Source organism: Thrips palmi, unplaced genomic scaffold (genome assembly GCF_012932325.1).
Source record: "Thrips palmi isolate BJ-2018 unplaced genomic scaffold, TpBJ-2018v1 HiC_scaffold_2, whole genome shotgun sequence".
NCBI lineage: Eukaryota > Metazoa > Arthropoda > Insecta > Thysanoptera > Thripidae > Thrips > Thrips palmi.
The window spans coordinates 3,940,687-3,960,467 of record NW_023144629.1 but is presented as its reverse complement, the minus strand read 5'-3'; the positions used below and the strand labels follow the sequence as shown (position 1 = coordinate 3,960,467).

General features: G+C 38.1%; 2 protein-coding genes across 4 annotated transcripts; one reads left to right on the top strand and one right to left on the bottom strand.

Moving 5' to 3' along the window:
* Positions 1 to 37: 37 nt before the first annotated feature.
* Positions 38 to 5,560, bottom strand: LOC117646776 (DNA-directed RNA polymerase, mitochondrial). The gene is made up of 14 exons (XM_034387958.1): positions 5,416 to 5,560; positions 5,002 to 5,121; positions 2,957 to 4,919; positions 2,728 to 2,857; positions 2,419 to 2,640; positions 2,173 to 2,334; positions 1,966 to 2,079; positions 1,637 to 1,882; positions 1,386 to 1,545; positions 1,194 to 1,297; positions 936 to 1,105; positions 682 to 853; positions 510 to 595; positions 38 to 437 (listed from the first exon to the last, which is right to left on the bottom strand). The coding sequence occupies exons 1-14, from the start codon at positions 5,537 to 5,539 to the stop codon at positions 314 to 316; spliced, it is 3,897 nt and encodes a 1,298-aa protein (XP_034243849.1). The 5' UTR covers positions 5,540 to 5,560; the 3' UTR covers positions 38 to 313.
* An 899-nt stretch (positions 5,561 to 6,459) lies between these two features.
* On the top strand, positions 6,460 to 19,573 carry LOC117646777 (brain tumor protein-like). 3 transcript variants are annotated; one of them, XM_034387961.1, is made up of 15 exons: positions 6,460 to 6,598; positions 7,363 to 7,769; positions 7,866 to 8,045; positions 8,158 to 8,313; positions 8,398 to 8,628; positions 8,714 to 8,814; positions 8,894 to 9,098; positions 9,204 to 9,674; positions 9,756 to 9,909; positions 10,018 to 10,176; positions 10,265 to 10,431; positions 10,563 to 10,756; positions 10,836 to 10,999; positions 11,078 to 11,310; positions 11,399 to 19,573. In XM_034387961.1, exons 2-15 carry the CDS (start codon positions 7,515 to 7,517, stop codon positions 11,501 to 11,503), a joined length of 2,775 nt encoding a protein of 924 aa, XP_034243852.1. In that variant the 5' UTR covers positions 6,460 to 6,598; positions 7,363 to 7,514; the 3' UTR covers positions 11,504 to 19,573. The 3 variants fall into 3 exon arrangements, with proteins under 3 accessions (XP_034243852.1, XP_034243850.1, XP_034243851.1); XM_034387959.1 differs by having other exon boundaries at positions 10,253 to 10,431; XM_034387960.1 differs by lacking the exon at positions 6,460 to 6,598 and adding an exon at positions 6,627 to 6,736 and having other exon boundaries at positions 10,253 to 10,431.
* Positions 19,574 to 19,781: the final 208 nt, after the last annotated feature.

The following is a 19,781-nucleotide window of genomic DNA, read 5'->3' as shown; positions in this document are numbered from 1 at the left end:
AAGGAAAGGAATCAATAAGCTCCAGAACAACAATCTCTTTCTCATTTCACTGCTCTTTAATTATTTTGGGGCAGGAAAATCACATTCAAGTTGCTCGTGTTTTTAAAATAGAGTGCTAGCAGTATATCCTTTATATGTACTACATATAACAAAACTACATTTAACTGGGCAATGGCCCATCACAATTATAGGTAGGTCAGTGTCACATAGTGACTTTAAGACAAATATCACACATGATAGCAGCCCCTTGATTAGAAGCAGGCTTAACAGCAAAATTATGTTACTAGGTAAAGATAAGTACATATCTTCCATTTCAACTGAAGAAGTACTTGGAATTCAACACTAGATTCAGGTCAAAGTTCCCTTTAGGTGGCACACTAGAAAACAGGCGTTCAAGACGGCGTTCTTCCACCCCTTCAACTCCTGTAGAGTGATCCCTGTAAACAAAACTTATTATTAAGAAGTTCTATTGGATAAGAAATTGAAATAGGATCTGAACAAAGCCATACTTGTTTGAATATGTCTCAGTTAAAAACTTGGCCAGATCTTCTAAAATGGGTTCTGAGTGAAGAGCTACAAACTGTTCACGGCATATCTGTAAGGAGTAAAACATTTGTTACAGTATTTGACCTTCCTTTGGGCTTAATGTTCACTGAATATAAAAGTACAAAACAATTTTACCTTGCTCATCTCGGTAACATTTTTGGCATGCACCCAGTAGCAATCATGGACAGAAACAAATGTGATACCAACTTGCTCACAATGCAGCCCAGTCAGAATCATGTGGCAGGAATCCAAAGAGTGAACAAAATTAGGAGAGAAAGCATTACGCTGTTTCTTGAGGACTGGTATCCTGGAAAACACAAAAATATTATGTAATGGCATGAGACATTGCACCCTTTACAAACATTAGAATATTTTAGCTTGCAACACACCTGTACAAAGATGGATTAATCCACTCGCCTTCCGGTAAATTTAAAGAGTCTACTTTGGCAAAATTCTTTTTAAAATATGGCTGAATAACAGGCAAACCTAGGGGGGTGACCCATTTTACAGGCATATTCTTTGACTTCACAATACCATTCGCACAGTTAGTCAACCACTCCTGCAGAGAAGAGAAGCAAAGTTACATTCACATATTTTCAGAACTTTGTTTCGATCAAACGGTGAGTCATAAATGCACTCATAGTAACCATAGTTTTTCTGCTAGTAGTGAACATTTCCCCTAAGCTTTGGAAAACCAATTTTGTAATATACAAAGCAGCTGGTGGAACATCATCTAGAGGATACTTTAAAGCTGAAAACAAAGGTTTAAGAGTTACGTTTTGACACTTCAGATAAAATTAAAAAAAAGAACATGTGGAAGTAATCCTGACGACAGCAACCTTTTAGCTGCCCCTCAATTTGCAACTGGGCCCCATAATTTGTTACACCATAGACTGATGTCATTATAGTTTGTTTGACAACTTTTCGGATGATAAATCCTTCTAAGCTCTGCGCCATCTTGTCACCATTAGCAGCATCTCTAGCTCTTTGCTTTTCAACCTGTAAGATTAAAATGAGTAATAACAACGGAGGAAAGGGGCCATAAAAGTAATCTACCATCATCAACGTCTGCATCGAACATCGAACTCACACTTTCGGCCACACATGAATAGACATCAGATGGTATGACAGTATCCACGAGGTTGACCGACTGCGCACCCAGTGTATCTCGACCCATGGCAGCGTAGTGCTGCAAGCCGTTGCATGAGCCATCTTGGTGCACTGGAAAATGACTAATAAAGTTGGCTGGATCACCGTTTGAAATGGCAGCAGCAATTTCCTTGCAAGCTGCCAGTGTTTGCCAAGGGCACTCTGAATTCATCCACCACTTTTCACCCTACAAAAAAAAAAGACCAAAATCAATTGTTTTAAAAGAAGAGACGATTAAGCGCCAATGTATTTCCAAGAAGTACAGCTTACAGTCAGAGGTCTTTCTGCAGAGTCAAGAATTTTAGGCATTACTTCATTTGCATACGCCAACCTTGCATCTAAAGATTCTCTGCTCATTTCTCCTACTAAATTGATAGTGTGAAGCTAGAATGTTAAAAAAAATAAAAATACAAACTTTAACAATGTGAAAAAAGGACAAAAAATACAGAAAATAATAATAGGGATGAATATTTTTACCTTTAACCAATTTAATCCATCAGGTCCCAGTTTTTCACCTTTCGCAAAAATAAGCAAAGAACGAGCCAAGTCATTGCTCATATGCTGAAGATGTGGGCAAACTGGATAGACTCGTCCTCGAAAATCCATGTTATGTGGAAGCCAGAACACACGGTCTCGAAACTAAAAAAAATTAAAAAATCAAACAACAGGCACATGTTTTAGTGCTGAAAAGTAAAATTACTAAATAAATTTTCATTAACATACATCATTAGCTATGCAAAGTTTGTACAGTGTGTCACACCACTGACTGTACATAGCAGCATTATCCTGCCTGATACGGTTACGCTCTTTGGTGATTTTTATCCGTTCAGCAAGTGACGTATTCGCTGGCATTGATGGCTCAGGAATAGCAGCTGAGGGTGGGGCTGGAATAGTTAGTATTTCGGAGCCTCCAGAATGAAATACTTCACAGATCACATCTAGAACCTAGAAAGGAAAAGGCAAATGTACAACTGTGAATACATATCATCCAGCCTTTGCCGATGAAACAGTATTGACAAGAAAACCCCTTACTGGATTGTTTATCTTCCAAGGCACTGATCCAAGCTGATTGAGAGAATCCAAACTAGGATAAAGCTGCTCAGTAGGAACACTTAAATAGTTTTCCTCCAAAGCCTCTGCACCAATACGTGTCTCCGGATGTCTGACAGAAAGAAAATAAGATATCAATAAAATTGTTTAAAAAAGCTGAAAAGCATTTCCCCGAAACTTTAAATGCTTGTCACAGGGTCACAGGGTTTACCTCTGAAAGAGTGGAGTTGAAAGGGAATAGACACCATTTGTTGCACTTGTCCAGGGCCTTGGAGGACATAACATTGGCAGCTCATAAGGATTCATTTTCAGGAAAGGCTGCATCTTGTTTGGGAATACATGATGAACTGAGGGGTGCATTTTAAGCTGCTTCTGATATCCTCTTGTTGATTTGCGGAAAACTACATACAAGGCTGGCACCATGTGGGGTTTCGAACCATTCACTTTAATGTTTTCATCAATTTTGACATCTTTCAACAAAATGTCATAGAGAAACTTTCCAATTTTGAGGTAAAGTTCTGGATACCACTCCCGCAACAAGAAATTTGTACAAGAGTCATTATACTGCATGTTTTTTACTACACTGTCCCACACTTCTCTTGGATTAGAGGGACCAGGCGGATAGCCTTCGGGATTAAAATACTGCTTACAATAATCAATATGAGCTTGCTTGGCCTTGTTCCATACACCATATCTCTTCATAACTTCCATATCATAGATTTCCTTTACTTTTCGCCCCAATGCAACCTGAGCAAAGATGAATCCTACAGACTGTTTATCAGAGTCCTCAATACGGTTATGAATTTCTTGTATAATTAAATCTGCAAAGGTTTCAGCTGGCAGAGACTCTAGGAAGCTCGTTAACTGAAAGCTAGATTTGTCAGTTTTTAGAACATGCATGCTGCTTTGGAAGCCAGCAATAAGGGATGTCCTCCAGCCTTCTTCAACTTCTTTTTGGGTGGAGATCAATTCATTGATCTCTGACTCAGAGAGGGTACAGGCAATGTTTTTCACCTTGTATTCAAAGGAGCTGTGAATGGAAATTTGTTCATCAATTAATTTTTCAGCACTGTCTACAGATAACAGTCCAGTAGCTGGGGACTGGTAGGAGCTAGACAGTTTTGTAACAGGGTACTTGGAACCTCCAGGTTTGGAGTACTTTGTACTCAGAAGTCCTGTAGACTGAATGCTTCTGAGAACCTTCTGGATTAGAACTTCCCTACCTTTACAACATGCTACTAGATCATCAACTGTCACATTTTCTTTCATCATATTCTGAACTAGACTTCTAGCAATTTCAAGGTTCCCTTTCGTCGCAGGCATTGAAGCCAACATTTCAAATACAACAACATATGAGGAAGCAGTCAATGGGGTATTGTACTTGTTGGCCAGAATCAAGGCATGTGAGACTGCCACTATATTTTTCTCATGAGCAGCATGACTGAAAAGTGGTTCCAAAATAATGTTCCGGCAAGGAACATTTGGAAAGAACTGCAATCCTCTTGTGGCATAGTGGAGGGCATTCTTTACTTTCCCAGAGTTTAAGCAAACATCAATGTATGCTGCTCTACGGAATATTCTTTTTTGTTTGGTAATATTTCCTCTTAGCAACATTTGTTTCTTAACAGTTAGCTTTTCCTTCTTACTATTTTTCATCTGAGATAGAATTTCTTCCAGTGATGTGCTTTCTAAACATGAAGCATTTTCCACTGACTCATTGGGCTTTAAATCTTTTAATGCCATTGAGGTCTCCGTTTTCAAACATGATCCAACGGAAGTTATGTCAGGGATCTCAACAGGATTCATCATCCTTCTTGCATTGAGTTCAGCACTTGGTGAAGGATAATCTCGCATTGACAACTTATTTCTTGCAATTCCTTTCAATATTAAGTCTAAAACTTCTTGTGAAAGGGCCGATGTCGGTCTCAATGTAGGACTCCGTTTTGGCACTGTTAATAACTCTTCATTAGGAGCAGGAGTTAATTCTTGAAAATTTAGGTTCCTGGTAGAATTAGGAGGCAACATGATTGTGATACCCACACGTCCCAATTTGGACATGGAAAATGCTGGAGAAGAGGGAGAGCTCGTCAGAAATGACTGGACATCCAGTGAGGTTTCTTCTTCGGTTTCCTTGGAATCCAACAGGGTAATTTTTGTTTTTCGTTTGGATTTTCCTGAAAATGTTTGTACTCATTACTTGAAAACAAAAAGGAAGAAAGGGATGATATCTGCTGTCTACATAAATATTTAACTTACCATCAGCATGAGTAAGAACAACATTTCCTAGCTTGTATCTTCGTTTTTTCTTATTGGCGACAAAGGTTACATGCTCTGGATTTAACCAAGTAGAATGTATTCTTGAAGAACCCACATAGTCTGGAAATTGGAGAAAAACATCGTAGGTTTAAAAAGAACCCGAAAGCTGACTTGGAGCCGCAGAATCAAGATACACTTTTTACAGCATAATTTAAGGAAATTTAATGGCATTCATGTACAGGTTAAAAATTATTAAAAAATTATTTTTCACAACATTTGTGAGTTTTAAATCATGGGTTACGACAAGGAATAACGGAAAAACTTTTTACGACTAGAAAAGAAAGTCAAGACCAGAAAATAATCAATGTTGGTTCAGGGCTGAAAATAAAAACAACACAGTGCTCTGAACAGTACCTGTGAACGGTAAGTGAGAAGATATTCGATTGCATAATGTACAAGTCCTTGAATTACGCAATCCTGTTGATCCAGTGTTGATATTTTTGATGTGGAGCTTCTTCAGTGTCATGAAACGATGCATTGTTGCAGCAAAACGCCAAAAAAGGCGTTAACACGAGAAGAACATGTGCGATGTTTGGGCTCTAGTTGATTCCTTCTGCTGGACTAGCCCGACCCCTTATTTACGGAGCGTTGGTTTTTCTGTACGGTATGAGAAGTAAACAGGGAAGTTCCACTCGGCAGCCGGGCGGGAAAATTTTTTTTCAAAAGCTGAACTTGCGAAAATGTGTATCTTGAGAGGGCTTGCACGTTACACCAAGCTGAAATCACATAGTTATTATTTATGAATCTCAAGACTATTCCGAGCATGAATGCGTATTCTGGTCGCTGAACTTTTCGTACTGAGCTGGACCGATAGGGGATTGTAAAGACGGTGGGCACAATGTGAATTTAGACATTTTGCCATTGAAATGATTAGAGATGACGTTACAACGAAGTTACAGAACCTTCATCTTTCCGATATGCTGGACCCAAATTACTTGCCCTAGATCGAAATTTAAATCTGCGGTCTGTGCGACTCTGGGTCAAGCCCGCTCGACCGCAAGGTCCGCAAGGCAACGCCGGTGGCGCCCTCGCGCGGCCGAGAGGGCAAATAAGTATCTAGTGCATGGCAAAAGTGGTACCCTATCTTATCAAAACCCAGAAACGCACTGTCCTTCCGAAGAGATTCACATTTCCAGACGAATTTGACACCATGGTCGTTGGCTCGTAAGCCGGTAGTCAGTGGTTTCGCAGCTCGCAAGATCTCCATTACGTTGTTCGTGAAACAAGCCCGGACTCAAACACCATCGAAATAAAATCTCTAATCGGTTCGGTCGACTCGGCTCTCTGATGTCCCCATCCCCATGCAGTGAATGTGGTGCACACAAGCGAAGGAAGCGACGCGGCCCAGCTCCGCATTGATCTGTCCGCCCGATTGGTCGAGCACTCTGGCGAAGTGAACCAGTCGTTGCTGTCCAGCCTTCCCTGCGACAACCTAGGCTAGGCTTTAGGCGGCGTGCAAGTGTCACGCCATCTTGAGTCTGGCATTGCCATTGCCTCATGTTTGGTGTTCGAGTAGGGGCAAGTGCGCACCACGACGGTAAGTCCAAGTCGAGTGGCGTCCACAATCCCAACCATTTCCCCCGGCTTTGACGATCCGTTGGAAGGTTTGGGGCTCGAGGCGCTGTAGTTTGCGGGTCGGAGGGTGCACCCCTGCCTAAGTTATATCGGTTGACAGGTGAGCTTGGAACGGGACGGGGCCTTTCCCCTCCGAAGCTTCAGCTTCCTGGTCAGCTTTTGCAAACGAGTGCCGAGCGACGGATATTATTGTGGCACCGTTACGTCCAGCGGCGCTATTTCTCGAGAATGCTCTCTGACGTTTAATAGCTGCCGTTAAGCTCCATACCCACTGTTACGTCCTTAAGGCTCATCCTAACCTTAACCACCTCCCCTCATAACCAAGGTCGTTCGAGTTCTTATAAACTTACACTTGTCGACTGTGTCTGGTTTGAACCTTATCCTTATGTGGATTTTATGTTTTGTCGTGATCCGCGGTTTCCAAACAAATCGATCCATTTCCTTCATAGCATCGAGAATTTGTGGTTGTGGCTTGTTTTATACTGCCCCACAACAAATCAAGGGTTTAACCAATTCTAGTAATGGCTCTGGAAGCCAGTTTCTATCAAAGTTTCAGAAGCTCTTTAACAAATTTTGAAATAGGCCCAATTTTTTACTTTTTCTGTGTTATCTGGGAGTTTGATGTTACAAATTATCAATGGTTTCTATTTTCTTGCATACACTTGTTATTTCTGTTTTCTTTTGATCTTCAACATTTCTTTAATGTTTTTTGATATATTGTTGCAGAATTACATCTTTACTACGGGGCGCTGACACAGCTTCATGACCTCATGTATTGAAGAAAACTATTCGTTTTCTTTCAAGATTTAACTGAAGCCCCAGCACATTTCCCTGGGGGACAATCTTGACTTGTTTTATGTCTTGGAACCAGTAGGCAAATGGATTTACTTCCCAATGACGGTGACGCCTTCGGGGATGATTTCCCCGATGGTGCGTTGGAAGATACTAGTCCCAAACCGCAAGTTGAGTACTTCTGTAAAATTTGCAAGGAAAAATTATGCCAACCCAGACTTTTGTCTTGTTTGCATACATTCTGTGAGAAGTGCATTGATAAGCTTATAAGTGACGAGTCTGCTAATGGAAATGGCCATGATCACACTGTTGCCTGCCCCATTTGTGAGCAGGAAACCAAGGTAAATAGTGGTTTGAAATCACTCTCAATAGCACCATTACTATTTCACCGTTTTGTTATAAGTGCTAGTTTTCTATGCATATTGCGTCATTTACAGGTTGCAGGCAAAAAAGCAGCCGATTTACCATCTAACTATGTGATGAACAACCTGTTGGATATGTGTGCAATTCGGGATATGACTGTTGTATGCACTAGCTGCAAAACCAAAGAAAATGCTGTTTCTCGCTGCTCTGACTGTGCAAATTTTTTGTGCTCGAACTGCAATACAGCTCACCAGGTAAAGGATGTTTTCTGAGTAATAAAGTAATGTTGTTATTGAGGAACTTCATCAAGATTTAATTAGCACAAAGTGATTAAAATTTACTGAGTCATTATGTATTTTCCTGTAGTTTATGCGGTGCTTTGAGAATCATCATGTTGTTCCCTTTGAAGAACTTCGCCAGCAGACGGCTGGCGAAGAGAAGGACTCGGTTCCAATCCACAAGCCCATCTACTGTTCAGTTCATCCAACTGAGTGTCTTAAGCTTTACTGTCACTCATGCCGGGTAAAGATTCAGCTAGTCAGCTTCCTCTTATTATTTTTTCGACAATTTTTAATCTAATTAACTTTTCAAAAATTACTATTCTAGATTCCAATTTGCAATGACTGTGTTCTATCGGATCATGTTGCTCCACACCATCGGTATGAACGACTAACTGCTACTGCCCCAACATTTCGAGAAGAGATTGAGAGCTTGGCGCACGAAGTTAGGAGAAAGTCGAGTGTTTTTGAAGTAGCATCTTCTGATCTGGATAATGCCTTGACAGAGCTCCAAGCTCAGAGAGATGCTGCTCAGGACCTCATCAAGGAGACCTTCCAGGTTTGTCTTAATGCTTAGAATTGGGTAACGTTCAGCGTCCTCTTGGTGTGAACAGATCTTCATATGTCCTTGTTTATTGCTGCAGAGCTACAAGGCATTTCTCGAGATGTGCCAGGAAGACCTTCTCAAGGAGCTGCACACCATCCACAAACAAAAGGAGTTGCGCATTATGGGCTCATACCACATGTAAGTCTCTGTAACATGGGCAGCCTTTAACCGTCTTGTGTGGTGTTTATTCATGCTGACTTGCAATTGATTGTTTCAGGGTTGAAAAGACAATGGACAAAGTGGATGATGCTTGCAAATTTACTTCTCGTCTCTTGAGGCAAGGAAATAATGTGGAAATTGTCTCTCTGGGAAATATTGTCATTGCTCAACTTCACAAAATTTTGGCAACTTCTCCTGAGCCAGAAGTTAACACCTCCATTGAATTTGTTACTGATGGCACCAAATTCCAGGCAGCTGTGAAGGTGAAAGCTCAGACTATTTGTTTCTCCACATAATGCCTTCCCCCCTTGTTTATTTTATTTTTTAAACCCTCCTGCATTTTATCTGGTATTTTGTTTCTTTTCTAGGCTACCTTTGGAGCTTTGAAATGCCAAACAATCACTCCTGAGGTTCCAACCAGTACAGACACAATGTCTGCCATTTTCCCACCTCCTCCGCCGCCACCTGGAAATGCGAGTATTCAGATAGTACCGCAGTCATTGATGGCGAGGGATGACAGCAGCCCTTCCCCAACATTTTCTACCGTTTCATCCAACGGAGAAAGAACAACTGTGCCTGGTACAGGACGGGTTCAATCCTCCTACAATGCGGCAACTACCTCCAGTTTACTAAATGGCTATGCTAGTTCTGTGACAAGCAGTCCTGTCTCTTCATATGACAGCGAAATAAGTCAAATCACTGGATATGGTGTCACTGCAAAGCCTGAAACACCGACAGCGCAGTCCCCATCAATGTCGTCTTCTCAAAATGCTCTTTGTGCTGGTCTTACAAGTATTCAGGAGTACAATCTAACACAGCTTGCAAGCTTGGCTGACAAGGTAGTGTCAAAGTTTGCTGTTACTTGGATCATTTCTCTCACTTTTCAGACTTTTCTGATTACAACTGTGCCCCTCTTGCAGGTTGATATGGAAGGCCATCCAACTTTGTCCTCAAACCCTACCTCACCTATGTCTTTTAACGACATACTCTCAGGTAACATGGGCTCCCAAAACCAAGCTCTGAAGAACTTACAAGCATTGGCAAAACTTGGTGGAATGTCAATTGGTGATCATGGTAAGAGGCAGGGTAGAACATTACAGCCTGTTTACTCAAACCTCCATGGTGTTTATAACCATTTGCCACTTACGGTGGCGCTCTAAATTATTGTGCATATGTTTCTAGATATGAATCCTGAGTCATTGAATGGTGGATCTGGTTTACTTGGACGCCCGTCCCCTCCTTCGACTCCTATGGGACTTACGTCTCCAACTCTAAGCAGCAAAGGAAACAATTTCCCCATCCTCTCAGAGACAGATGAACCAATTTTGAGTTCTCATTCAGGTAAGAAAGATCTCACTTACTTTTATTCTTCACTTCTCTTGAGTTTTGAGTCATGTAGCTGTTGATAAATGTGAAGCCTTCACTGCAGGATCCTTTCCGATGAATCGTGATGGCGGTAAAGTCATGGCAATGGACGTTCGTCTGAAGTTTGGCACAGTTGGCAATGGCAAAGGTCAATTCAGTAGCCCACATGGATTCTGCCTAGGCTGTGATGAAGACATAGTTGTGGCTGACACTAACAATCATCGCATTCAAGTACGTTATTGAAACAGTGTTTTTTTTGTTTTTTTTTTGAAACTCAAGTTGCATGGTGTGTCATTGGTTCTTTCAGTTCTCTTAATGTTTAAAAGGTTCACTACATCTAGCAAATCCCTTTGAATTTGCAGGTGTTTGATAAAATGGGACAATTCAAATTCCAATTTGGTGTTGCGGGTAAAGAGGAAGGACAGCTCTTCTACCCTCGGAAAGTTGCTGTAATTCGCAACTCTGGCAAGTTTGTTGTTTGTGATCGAGGCAATGAGAGGTCCCGCCTTCAAATATTTACCAAAAATGGCCATTTTGTCAGGAAAATTGCCATTAGGTCAGCACTATTTCAACTGTGTGTGGATTTAATTTCTGTTGTCATCTCTCCCTCTCTAAAAATTATATTTTAACTTCAGGTACATTGAAATTTTGGCTGGTTTGGCCGTCACACAATCAGGGCACATTGTTGCAGTTGATAGTGTTTCCCCCACAGTTTTTGTCATATCTGAAACTGGTGGAATTAGTTCATGGTTCAACTGCAGTGACTATATGATGGAGCCATCTGATATTACTGTGTCAGGTAATGGAACTATAGAGCAATTTAAGTTACCTAGTTTATGTCCTCAATGATAACCCTAGAACCCTTTCCTCTGTTCAGGACGAGAGTTTTATGTGTGTGACTTTAAAGGCCATGCTGTTGTGGTCTTTGATGAAGATGGAAAGTTCAAACGGCGGATTGGACGTGAACCTATTACCCACTATCCGAATGGAATTGAAGTTTCGGATGCAGGGGATGTGGTTGTTGGGGACTCTCATGGTAACAGATTCCATGTTGTTGTTTTCAACAAAAATGGAGAGCAGCTATCAGAATTTGAGTGCCCTCATGTCAAGGTATTTATTGTGGGAGGAAGCATGTTTCCACTTATGATTATTTGTTTTGACTTAATGCACTTTGAATATTTCATTTCATTTGTTGCAGGTATCTCGATGCTGTGGACTGAAGATAACATCAGATGGCTATGTTGTTACTTTGGCAAAGAACAACCACTGTGTTTTGGTCCTTAACACACTTTATGTGGACTGAATATCTTTATTCAGAAAAAAATGTTAAGGTGTCATGTATTTGTAAGGTTACTGAGCTCGTGAGGTTACTTCTTTTCTGATTGGTGATTGGTCTGCCTTCAATTGATTACCATTGTATTTGCCAGGCGTTTATAGCCTAGCTTGATCTCATAGTCATTGTGAAGACATAGTCAAAGTGGATAAAGAGTCATTATGTTTACTCTCATCTCATGTTGATTTGAGACTTATTTCATGCTGAATTATCTTGATTGTGTATTATAGTGCTGGCAATATGCGCATTTAGACTTAAATGTAATTTGTCTGGTATGTGTTCAATGTGAAATTTTCTCACCTATACAAAAGCTTATAGGACATTTTGATGTTATGATTCATCAATCAGAGAAGTGTTATTTACCTATTTTTAGACAGGTCTGGTTCCTATTCAGGCAAGAAGATATTGGTCTCTCCCGAGTTGTCTAAAATGTTACTCTTCAGGGATAAAACCAATTGTACTTTTCACCATATGATAAAGACTGATGATTTTATTTTGTTGTTTTTTATTGAAGGTAATAATTAAGTTTGTACTAATTTAGTTAAACATGTATGTCTAAAATTTCTCGTAGCTCTTTATACATGTACTGCCATTTTGTTTTTTGTTTTTTTGTTTCTCCCCTGATTTTATGTTTCCAAGTTGTTTCACTGGCAAAAGAATGTACATAGCTCTGCTTGTATTACTGTGCATGTTATTGTAATTGAATAATACTAGTGGACATCTTTACAACAGCTGTAAGGAAACATTTCCTTATTATGGAACTTATTGAATTCATTAGCTCTTATGTACTCAGGACAGGTCCCAACTTTCAATCTATCAGATATATATTGTGATACTGTTTTGAAGTGTTATTCATATGTGAGTGTACGTTTTTATGTGTGCATTCCTGTTATACAAGTGACTAATTCTGAACAGAACATGCTGTAAGAAGTGCCATTTTATTTGAGTATTTCTGAATGTTTGTGAGCTGTATAGGTGTGTATTTTTTAAAGTACTTTGTGTGCTCCAAGATGGTATTAGATTTTAAAATATTGCCCTTATTGTGGTGCCTATTATCATATTTTATGACGAGTGAAGGTATTGTTTTCTTTAATCGTTAAGCTAAATATTGTTAAAGATTAACCAGTTTATATTCACGTGTTCAAGGGTGTGTCTATTTATGCGCTCTTTGAGTCATGTGTACCGTACATGTTCATAACTGTATGAATGTGTATGTGTGTATTTACATTTAAAGGAACAGAATGTTTAAATATAAGTTATAGAAAACAAAAATACTTCTGAGAAAAAAAAAAGTTTTGATAGTGTGGGGTACTAGTATTGTAATCCGTACTGCTTACACTCATATGGTTTAAGTAGCAATAAATTAGTTAATAGGATGCCTATTGAATTATTATGAAACTTCAAAAGAAAAAAGAATTTTTATCAGTTAAATGTAAGAGCTCATTCAAGATATGATAGTCAATCTGTTGTAGCTGTTAACTGATTGTCTTATTTCATTGACCATATTTCAATTCTCTATTTTACTTAAGGATGTGGAGGTTAAGTCTGTTTATCACTATTGGTTCTCTTGTCCATTTGATGTGTCTTTTAATTAATGCATTCCTGTTTTGGTGGATCCAACGACTGACGTTGGAGCTCATCAATTTTCAATTTTGTATATCTGATGAGACATTTTTATCAAAGTTTGAACGTAGTCCTGAATGGAATTTTGCCGACTCTGACATCTGTACCTGAATGGACGGAATAGATCTCCATAATTTCCTAATCAAAATCTATCAAGATTCGTTTGAAGGCCTTTCTTTAAAATTGTTCCTAGTAATCTCAAGAGTTTTCTATTGTTGTCTGTAACATTACCTGCCTGATTTCTCTAAACGTTGGCATCATTATTGGTATCAATGCTGCAAAGTTGGCAGTCAGATGGATTTTATAATTTTGTGAGACTTGCAGAGCAGTTATTGTTCAGCATTCTGACTTGATAAACAATTTGTTTAATTTGTACTACCTAGTTCTCCAAGTTTTGAATTATTTTGGTCTTGGAGGCAAAGTTTCATCAGAAACAACTAAATTGGAGTATGAAGAATCTATTTTACCTGGTAACATTTTTTTCAATCTCCTGTGATAATAACGTTAAGCATGAACCTGGAAACGATCCTAGGTGTTCTGGCGTAATTATTGTTTGGTTACAATTGCTCCTTATCAGGACCCTACATTTTTAGTGTCTAACATGTGCTTGAAGTATTTGTAGATAAATCTTTCTAAATTTTAACCTTCACGTGGTATGTAACAAGATTATTAAGAAACTATTGTGATTTTTGTTAGTGGCTTCTTGAGATCATTTTGTAGCTATAATATTTGTGATGGAACAGTTTTTATTGTTCGTAGGATGGCACTTAATATAAACTTGTCTTGTGTGGTATTTTATGGCCATTTTATTATGCCACATAAGGTTTGCTGCGTTTGCTCATGGGTAGAATCTTGATTGAAACAAACTGTTTATGTCTAATTATTGGCAGTTTGTAAATGTCAAATCCAGCTGTCAAATTCTTAATATTGTGATTTAATTTATTTTTTAGCATCGTTTGCAGTATCAATACTATTTGCTAATCATAAGTCAGTTTCTGCTTTAAATGTCTTGAGGTGTTTTCATGACGTTTCATAATTAGTCGGACTATTTTGTCCAAATTCGTCAAATTTTGTTGATACTGCAATGAAGAAGGTGAACTTCTTTTGGCCAAAGTCTGCAACTCCTGTGTCCTGTGCATCTTCTCTGGTGATAAATACCTGTTAATCATCCTCTCTGAGGTGCTTTGCTTTTGAGAAAAAATCTCCTATTCCTATCTCTATTCTTTCTACTAAATTTATCATTTGGAAAAAAAAAAAAAAAGGCCCAATTTGTAACATTGGTAAAGAGATTTTGTGTTTTCCTAGAGACGTTCTTACGTCAAATCCGAGTGACACTGCTCTTTTACTAGATTGTAGGTTTCTATTGTACCTTGTGTTCCCTTTAATACCAGAGTTGGGTGGGTTTGCCTATCAGTGCAGTTAGAGCATAACCAGTGTTTTGGGCAACCGGTCTAATTCAGAGTTTAATTTCATTTTCCTTGTTATATTTTCTTTGTTACGCACTTTTTCACGGTGATTTGAGTTTGAGTCATGGGGGTATCCAGTGTAGAAATGAGGTGTAAAGAACTCAACTTACTTATAGTCTGAATTGTCATGGTCTGTACATCTCCCATTCAGTAAGACACTTGGTCTTTGTATTTAATTGTGTGTATTGAAGTTTAAATTTTAATTAAGCAACATACAGGGTAAAATCTTAATTCTTAGCATATGAGAGAGGTGAAAGGGGCAGATTTCTTAGGTAAGTGGTTGTTTTTCAAAGCATCTGCTTCGTCTGTGGGAACAGTTTTATTCTCTTCTTTTTGTGAGGGAGTTGTTGGTGAGCTGCGCTCATAAGTTTTTGTCTTATTGTAAATCTTAGTGGTCTGCACTTTTGCCAAAACTTTTCCATGATGTGGCCTTGTCTGACAGGATGTCCAAATTTTTTCTCCTCTGCACTTGGGTTCATGTGCTGATAAGAATAGGTTGAACAAATGTTTTCTTGATGCTAAAGGGATTAATTGCTAAGTTGTTTCATTCAGCCTAGTATGTGAAGCTATGTTCCCTGCTAGTCGTTTTTTGTTCAGTTCACCTTTGAAAACCCAATTGAAAGTCAACATATCAGAATTAAAAAGTGCATACAAATATATTCATGTATATATGTATAGAAATTTTTTTATGATAGTTGCCCCTGTTGTCACATTTTTGTGAAAGTGTTTGATGAAAAACGTTCAGGCTGGTTGTGTTTGTGTAAATTTGCATGTTCGATTTTTCGTTGTTGTTGTTGTTATAATCTTGTCTTCCTTTGAACAAGGTGACTCCACCTCTTACTGTATACTCAGCACTTAAAGGGAGGTGTTTCTTTTATTATTCCTCAAAATCCTTTTGGTTTCGATAACTGTTTTGACACCCTTGCTCTTTAACATCCCTACTTATAAGAAATGAGACCAATCCTTAATTAGACTTTGCATTGATTCTGTGTGTTTTGAGTAATGCGTCCCCGGTTTCTATGCTCCAACTGCATTAGGGAAACGCTATTAGTGTCTTGTTTGTAATATCTTAAGTTAAGAACTTTTCTTTTTTTTTTGTTGATATTTATGTAGGCACAGTTTCTCTTTTCCATATCTTGTCATTTCACTGAGTAGTTACTCCTCAGCAGCATTCTGGTCAGCAGCATTTAGAGATTCCATGCCTTATTTGCAAGCATCACATATGGTTCACAAAGGTTATTGTTTCATGTCTCAGTTGCAAACAGCTTTGAAAGCACCTGCACTCGTGAAACTGTTCAAAGTTTTGAATCAGCTTTTAACATTTTAGGATTGTCGGTCATGAAAGCCTCTCTGTGATCAAGTGCAAATTTCTGTAAACATCCCTTTATTGTCATCCATGTACTTTTGTGCTGTGTGTTAAGGAATCAAGACTTTAATTGATTTCATTTTGGCACACGTTTAAAATACTACAAGTCTTCTTTTGAAAAAATTATGAAAGATGTGATTACTTTAGAACTAAAATGTGTTGCAGGTTATGTAGGATAAGTGGAAAATCTATACAACTCTCTCTTTCTAAGAATTTTTATGAGTTTTTTATAAATGCTAAAATATGCTAGTGGCCTGTAAGTGACCTTTTACGCTTTTGGATATTTTCTAATTTTACAGGGAAAGAAAGTGCCATTTTTAGTAACCATTAGTACTGATTAATGTGACATGTTTATTTGCACATTAAGATTTTGCGCCTGACCTTAAATCTTGTTGAGAAACAGGCTTTTTCTATTCTGACTCTCTAGAGAAATGTTATTTTCATGGGATGCTAAACATGCTGGCATGATGCATATATGTGTGCGTACGATCTGTGTGTCACTCCTTTTCAAATTTTAGAGACTAAATATTATTGAGAGCCTGCTTTTGGCAATAGTAACCAAGTTTTACCTTTGACTGAATGGGCAATGGCAATATTACTAGGTATTTGTAGAGGCTTGTGTAATCATGCATGTGTACATATGTTTAAATTCTTCTTCCATATGATGGCTAAAGCCCCCAAAAGGGAAAAACTGTGTTCAAAATTTTGTCCTTTTATTTGAAGCAATAACTCAAAAAAGTTACCACCTGCCCCGAGTTGGATTCAGACATTTTTGTTTGCCTGGACAATGGGGTGCAGCTCGTTAATTGTTTGGTTTTGGTCTCTGTCATTTGTCTATAAATATAATACTTAGTTTTACAACCCTTGCATGGGTGGAAGCCTTTTGATCAGGAGCGCTATGAGTCCTGTATGACCAAAGAAAATTTATAATTCTATTGATTATTTATAGCATTTGAAAATTTAAATTATTGATTGTTAGCTTTTGTGTGAAAGATATGCTGAATTCTTTTGCCCATTTTGATGTAGAAATTGCTTGTTGCACCTCCCTGTTGCACCATTGTTCTCTGGACACTTGTTTACATGTTTATGTCTGCATTGTAATCAAACATTTAGAACTTATCTCCATTAATGAATTTGTAACAAACATTCAGAAAGACAAAAAAAAACAAAAAAAAAAAAACAACCATTTTTTTCTGTTGGGGTGAGTTTGAAAGTCGTCATTCCCTCCCCCCCCCCCCCATTTTCCCTCGTTTTGTAACTTTGGTTGTTGTGTTGACCAAAATGTGATTTATTTTCCTCCTGACTAACACTTATTGCTGAAAGGCATCCTTCCATTCTCTTGCTCAACCAAGTTTTATTTTGTTGTTCCAGTCAGTTTAATTTCAATGTACTTTCTTTGTTGCTTGTACAGGAACAATTTGTATAGTCTCGACATCATTGTAGATCTCTCTCTCTCTTTCTGCCTCTCTTTTGTCCGGCCCCTATTGCACAACAAAAAGTACGTGTGCTCTGCTTTTTAATGTGTAGTGTAGATGAAAGATATGGTTTTGAGGACGTTGCCTTAATTATTGGTAATCCAATTCTTGTTCATGTGAGCTGTTTGTTGGAACTCTAGTTGTAGCACTGAAGTTCATTGCACCTATGAGTTGTGGGAAGTCAATTTGTGTAACAAAGGATAACCAGGGTCTTAAGTTCTGTCATTGGTGAATTTTTGTCTGTGACGAAGATACTCTTCTTAAATCTTCGCTGAACTTATTTCTTATCTTTCGGAGTCACGTTCAAATGTCTTTTACCATATTAAAAGATATCTTTATTTTGTATTGCATCAAATGCTTTGTTTTCAATGTTCCTGTATTTTCAGACGTTATTTGAGAGTTCTATTGTTTAAATGCTATCTATGTATTTCCATATTTGTGTTCCTGGAGGAGATACTCCATGTAATGTATTCTAATTTCTTCAGGTTAACATTGAGCGATTATGTGGTGTTTGGTAGTCTTATATGCTCAATATTTCAAGTATGGCATAAAATTAAACACCAATGAATGCCCCTACTTAGTTTATTCCTTTATTTTTTAAACATTTCGTTGAGGTTGTAATGACATAAGGCTTTAAATGTAGGTAATTTGTTAACTTGTCATTTTGCTCTAACTGTCTTTCACTCTGCTTTATTCTTCTATATTATTAACATGTCTCCTGTTTTAGTGTTTTTGTTTTTTCAGTGGTTTGTTTGTGTGTGATTAATGTGTGAAAGATATGATTTGTTACATTTTAGCAATTTGTTTCTTTTTTTTTCCACCATTCCAATTTTATGTAAAAAAAAAATGTTATGTATGATAGATAATGTCTTTTTTTTCAATGTGAGGTTGTGAGCTACACTCTTTGAAGTGTCTTGATATTTTGTATCATGAAAAATGATCCTGTGTACAGTCCTTATGAATGTAAACAAGCTATTTAGCATTGGACCACCAGTGTTATTTGCATTCCAGAGGAAAGCTAGATCTGATGGTCCAAACTCTGTTTGTTTAGAAAACTACCAACAAACAATTTTTTTTAATAGTCAAAGGTTACCTTGGAGAATGTAACTTACAAGCTTATATTTTCTTTGTTAGTTAATTAAGTACTTATTGTTTGTTTTAGCCCCTCCTTTGATACACTGTTCCGACTGATCCTGATGCACAAGTTAAATTTTGACAAAAGTTAAAGGCAGTAAACAAATTTTGCCTGATGATGGCTAATGTCTTGCCGACATTTTCTATCGGTTATGATGATGTTTTAGTAGTGCAGATGTTATCATGTAGTCAGTTAAAGTACAAATTTTTTGTTGTTAATTTCCTCCAGCTTATAACTTCACTGAATTAATTTTTGGTGTCTTGTTGTCTTTGTGTACATATGCTAACAACAACTTTACCATTTGTTGTAAATTCAACTCTGGTTGTTTTTTTTTTTCTTTGTGAAGTATCTCAATAATAATAATGTATAAGTTCAAATTCTCTTCCAGATATATTACTTAACTTTTCTCTTATCTAAGGTGGTAATTTTTTCCACAGCATGTAAGCACATTTTTTTTTAAAGAAAATAATTGGTCTTGTACCATGCTCAAGTTAATGCTGTGCAAAATTTCTTGTGAAAATAATTTCCAAAGGATTTTGTATGCTAGTCTCTTGTTTTGTGGAGTGTGTCAAATAGGTTTTCTTTTGTGACCATTAGGATTCATTCATTTTCCCCCTTGGCCTTCATTGTATTGTTGGTTTGAGTTTTTCTCAACATTTTAATGAAACAACATTGTTCTTGAAGTAGCCTTTTGTGACTATATATTGTCCATCTACTTCAAATTGTGTGGAGATTTTTTTTTTCAAAGTTAGGGTAGTTAAAATTTATATTACTTGAGGTGTTTAGCCTCTAGATTCTTTTAAGGACCTCATCTAAACGCAATAGCTATTGGTGTTTATTTGTTAATCGTAATGAGGATTATTAATTCATTATTGTAGTTACAATGGCTGTTGTATGATTTTGTTTCCATGTATGTCCAAGTTGAGTAGTATGATCGAGTTTTTAACAATAAAGTGTTCTGAAGTTCCCACTCGAGTTTTATTGTTCGTTTTTCTGGTCGCCTTGATCGATAACCAATTAATGAGGAGGCGAAGGGACAGTCCCACCTCCCCATCCCTCCGCCTCGCGCCCTCGGCCTGCCCTCGGCGGCCTCGACGCCCGCCGGCCTAGCCGTCCGTCCCGTCCCGTCGGTTCGTAATCTCCGCCTCCGCGGCGACCCAGGGCCCAGCGGATGCGGAAGGGG

Excerpts from the sequence above, each read along its gene's own strand:
- LOC117646776 (XM_034387958.1), bottom strand. The coding sequence starts at position 5,539 with ATGCATCGTTTCATGACACTGAAGAAGCTCCACATCAAAAATATCAAC. Across the intron at positions 5,122-5,415 it reads TTCTCACTTACCGTTCACAG|ACTATGTGGGTTCTTCAAGA; the intron begins GTACTGTTCAGA and ends TCCAATTTCCAG. Across the intron at positions 1,546-1,636 it reads ATTCATGTGTGGCCGAAAGT|GTTGAAAAGCAAAGAGCTAG; the intron begins GTGAGTTCGATG and ends TTAATCTTACAG.
- LOC117646777 (XM_034387959.1), top strand. The coding sequence starts at position 7,515 with ATGGATTTACTTCCCAATGACGGTGACGCCTTCGGGGATGATTTCCCC. Across the intron at positions 8,046-8,157 it reads ACTGCAATACAGCTCACCAG|TTTATGCGGTGCTTTGAGAA; the intron begins GTAAAGGATGTT and ends ATTTTCCTGTAG. Across the intron at positions 10,757-10,835 it reads GTCAGGAAAATTGCCATTAG|GTACATTGAAATTTTGGCTG; the intron begins GTCAGCACTATT and ends TTTTAACTTCAG.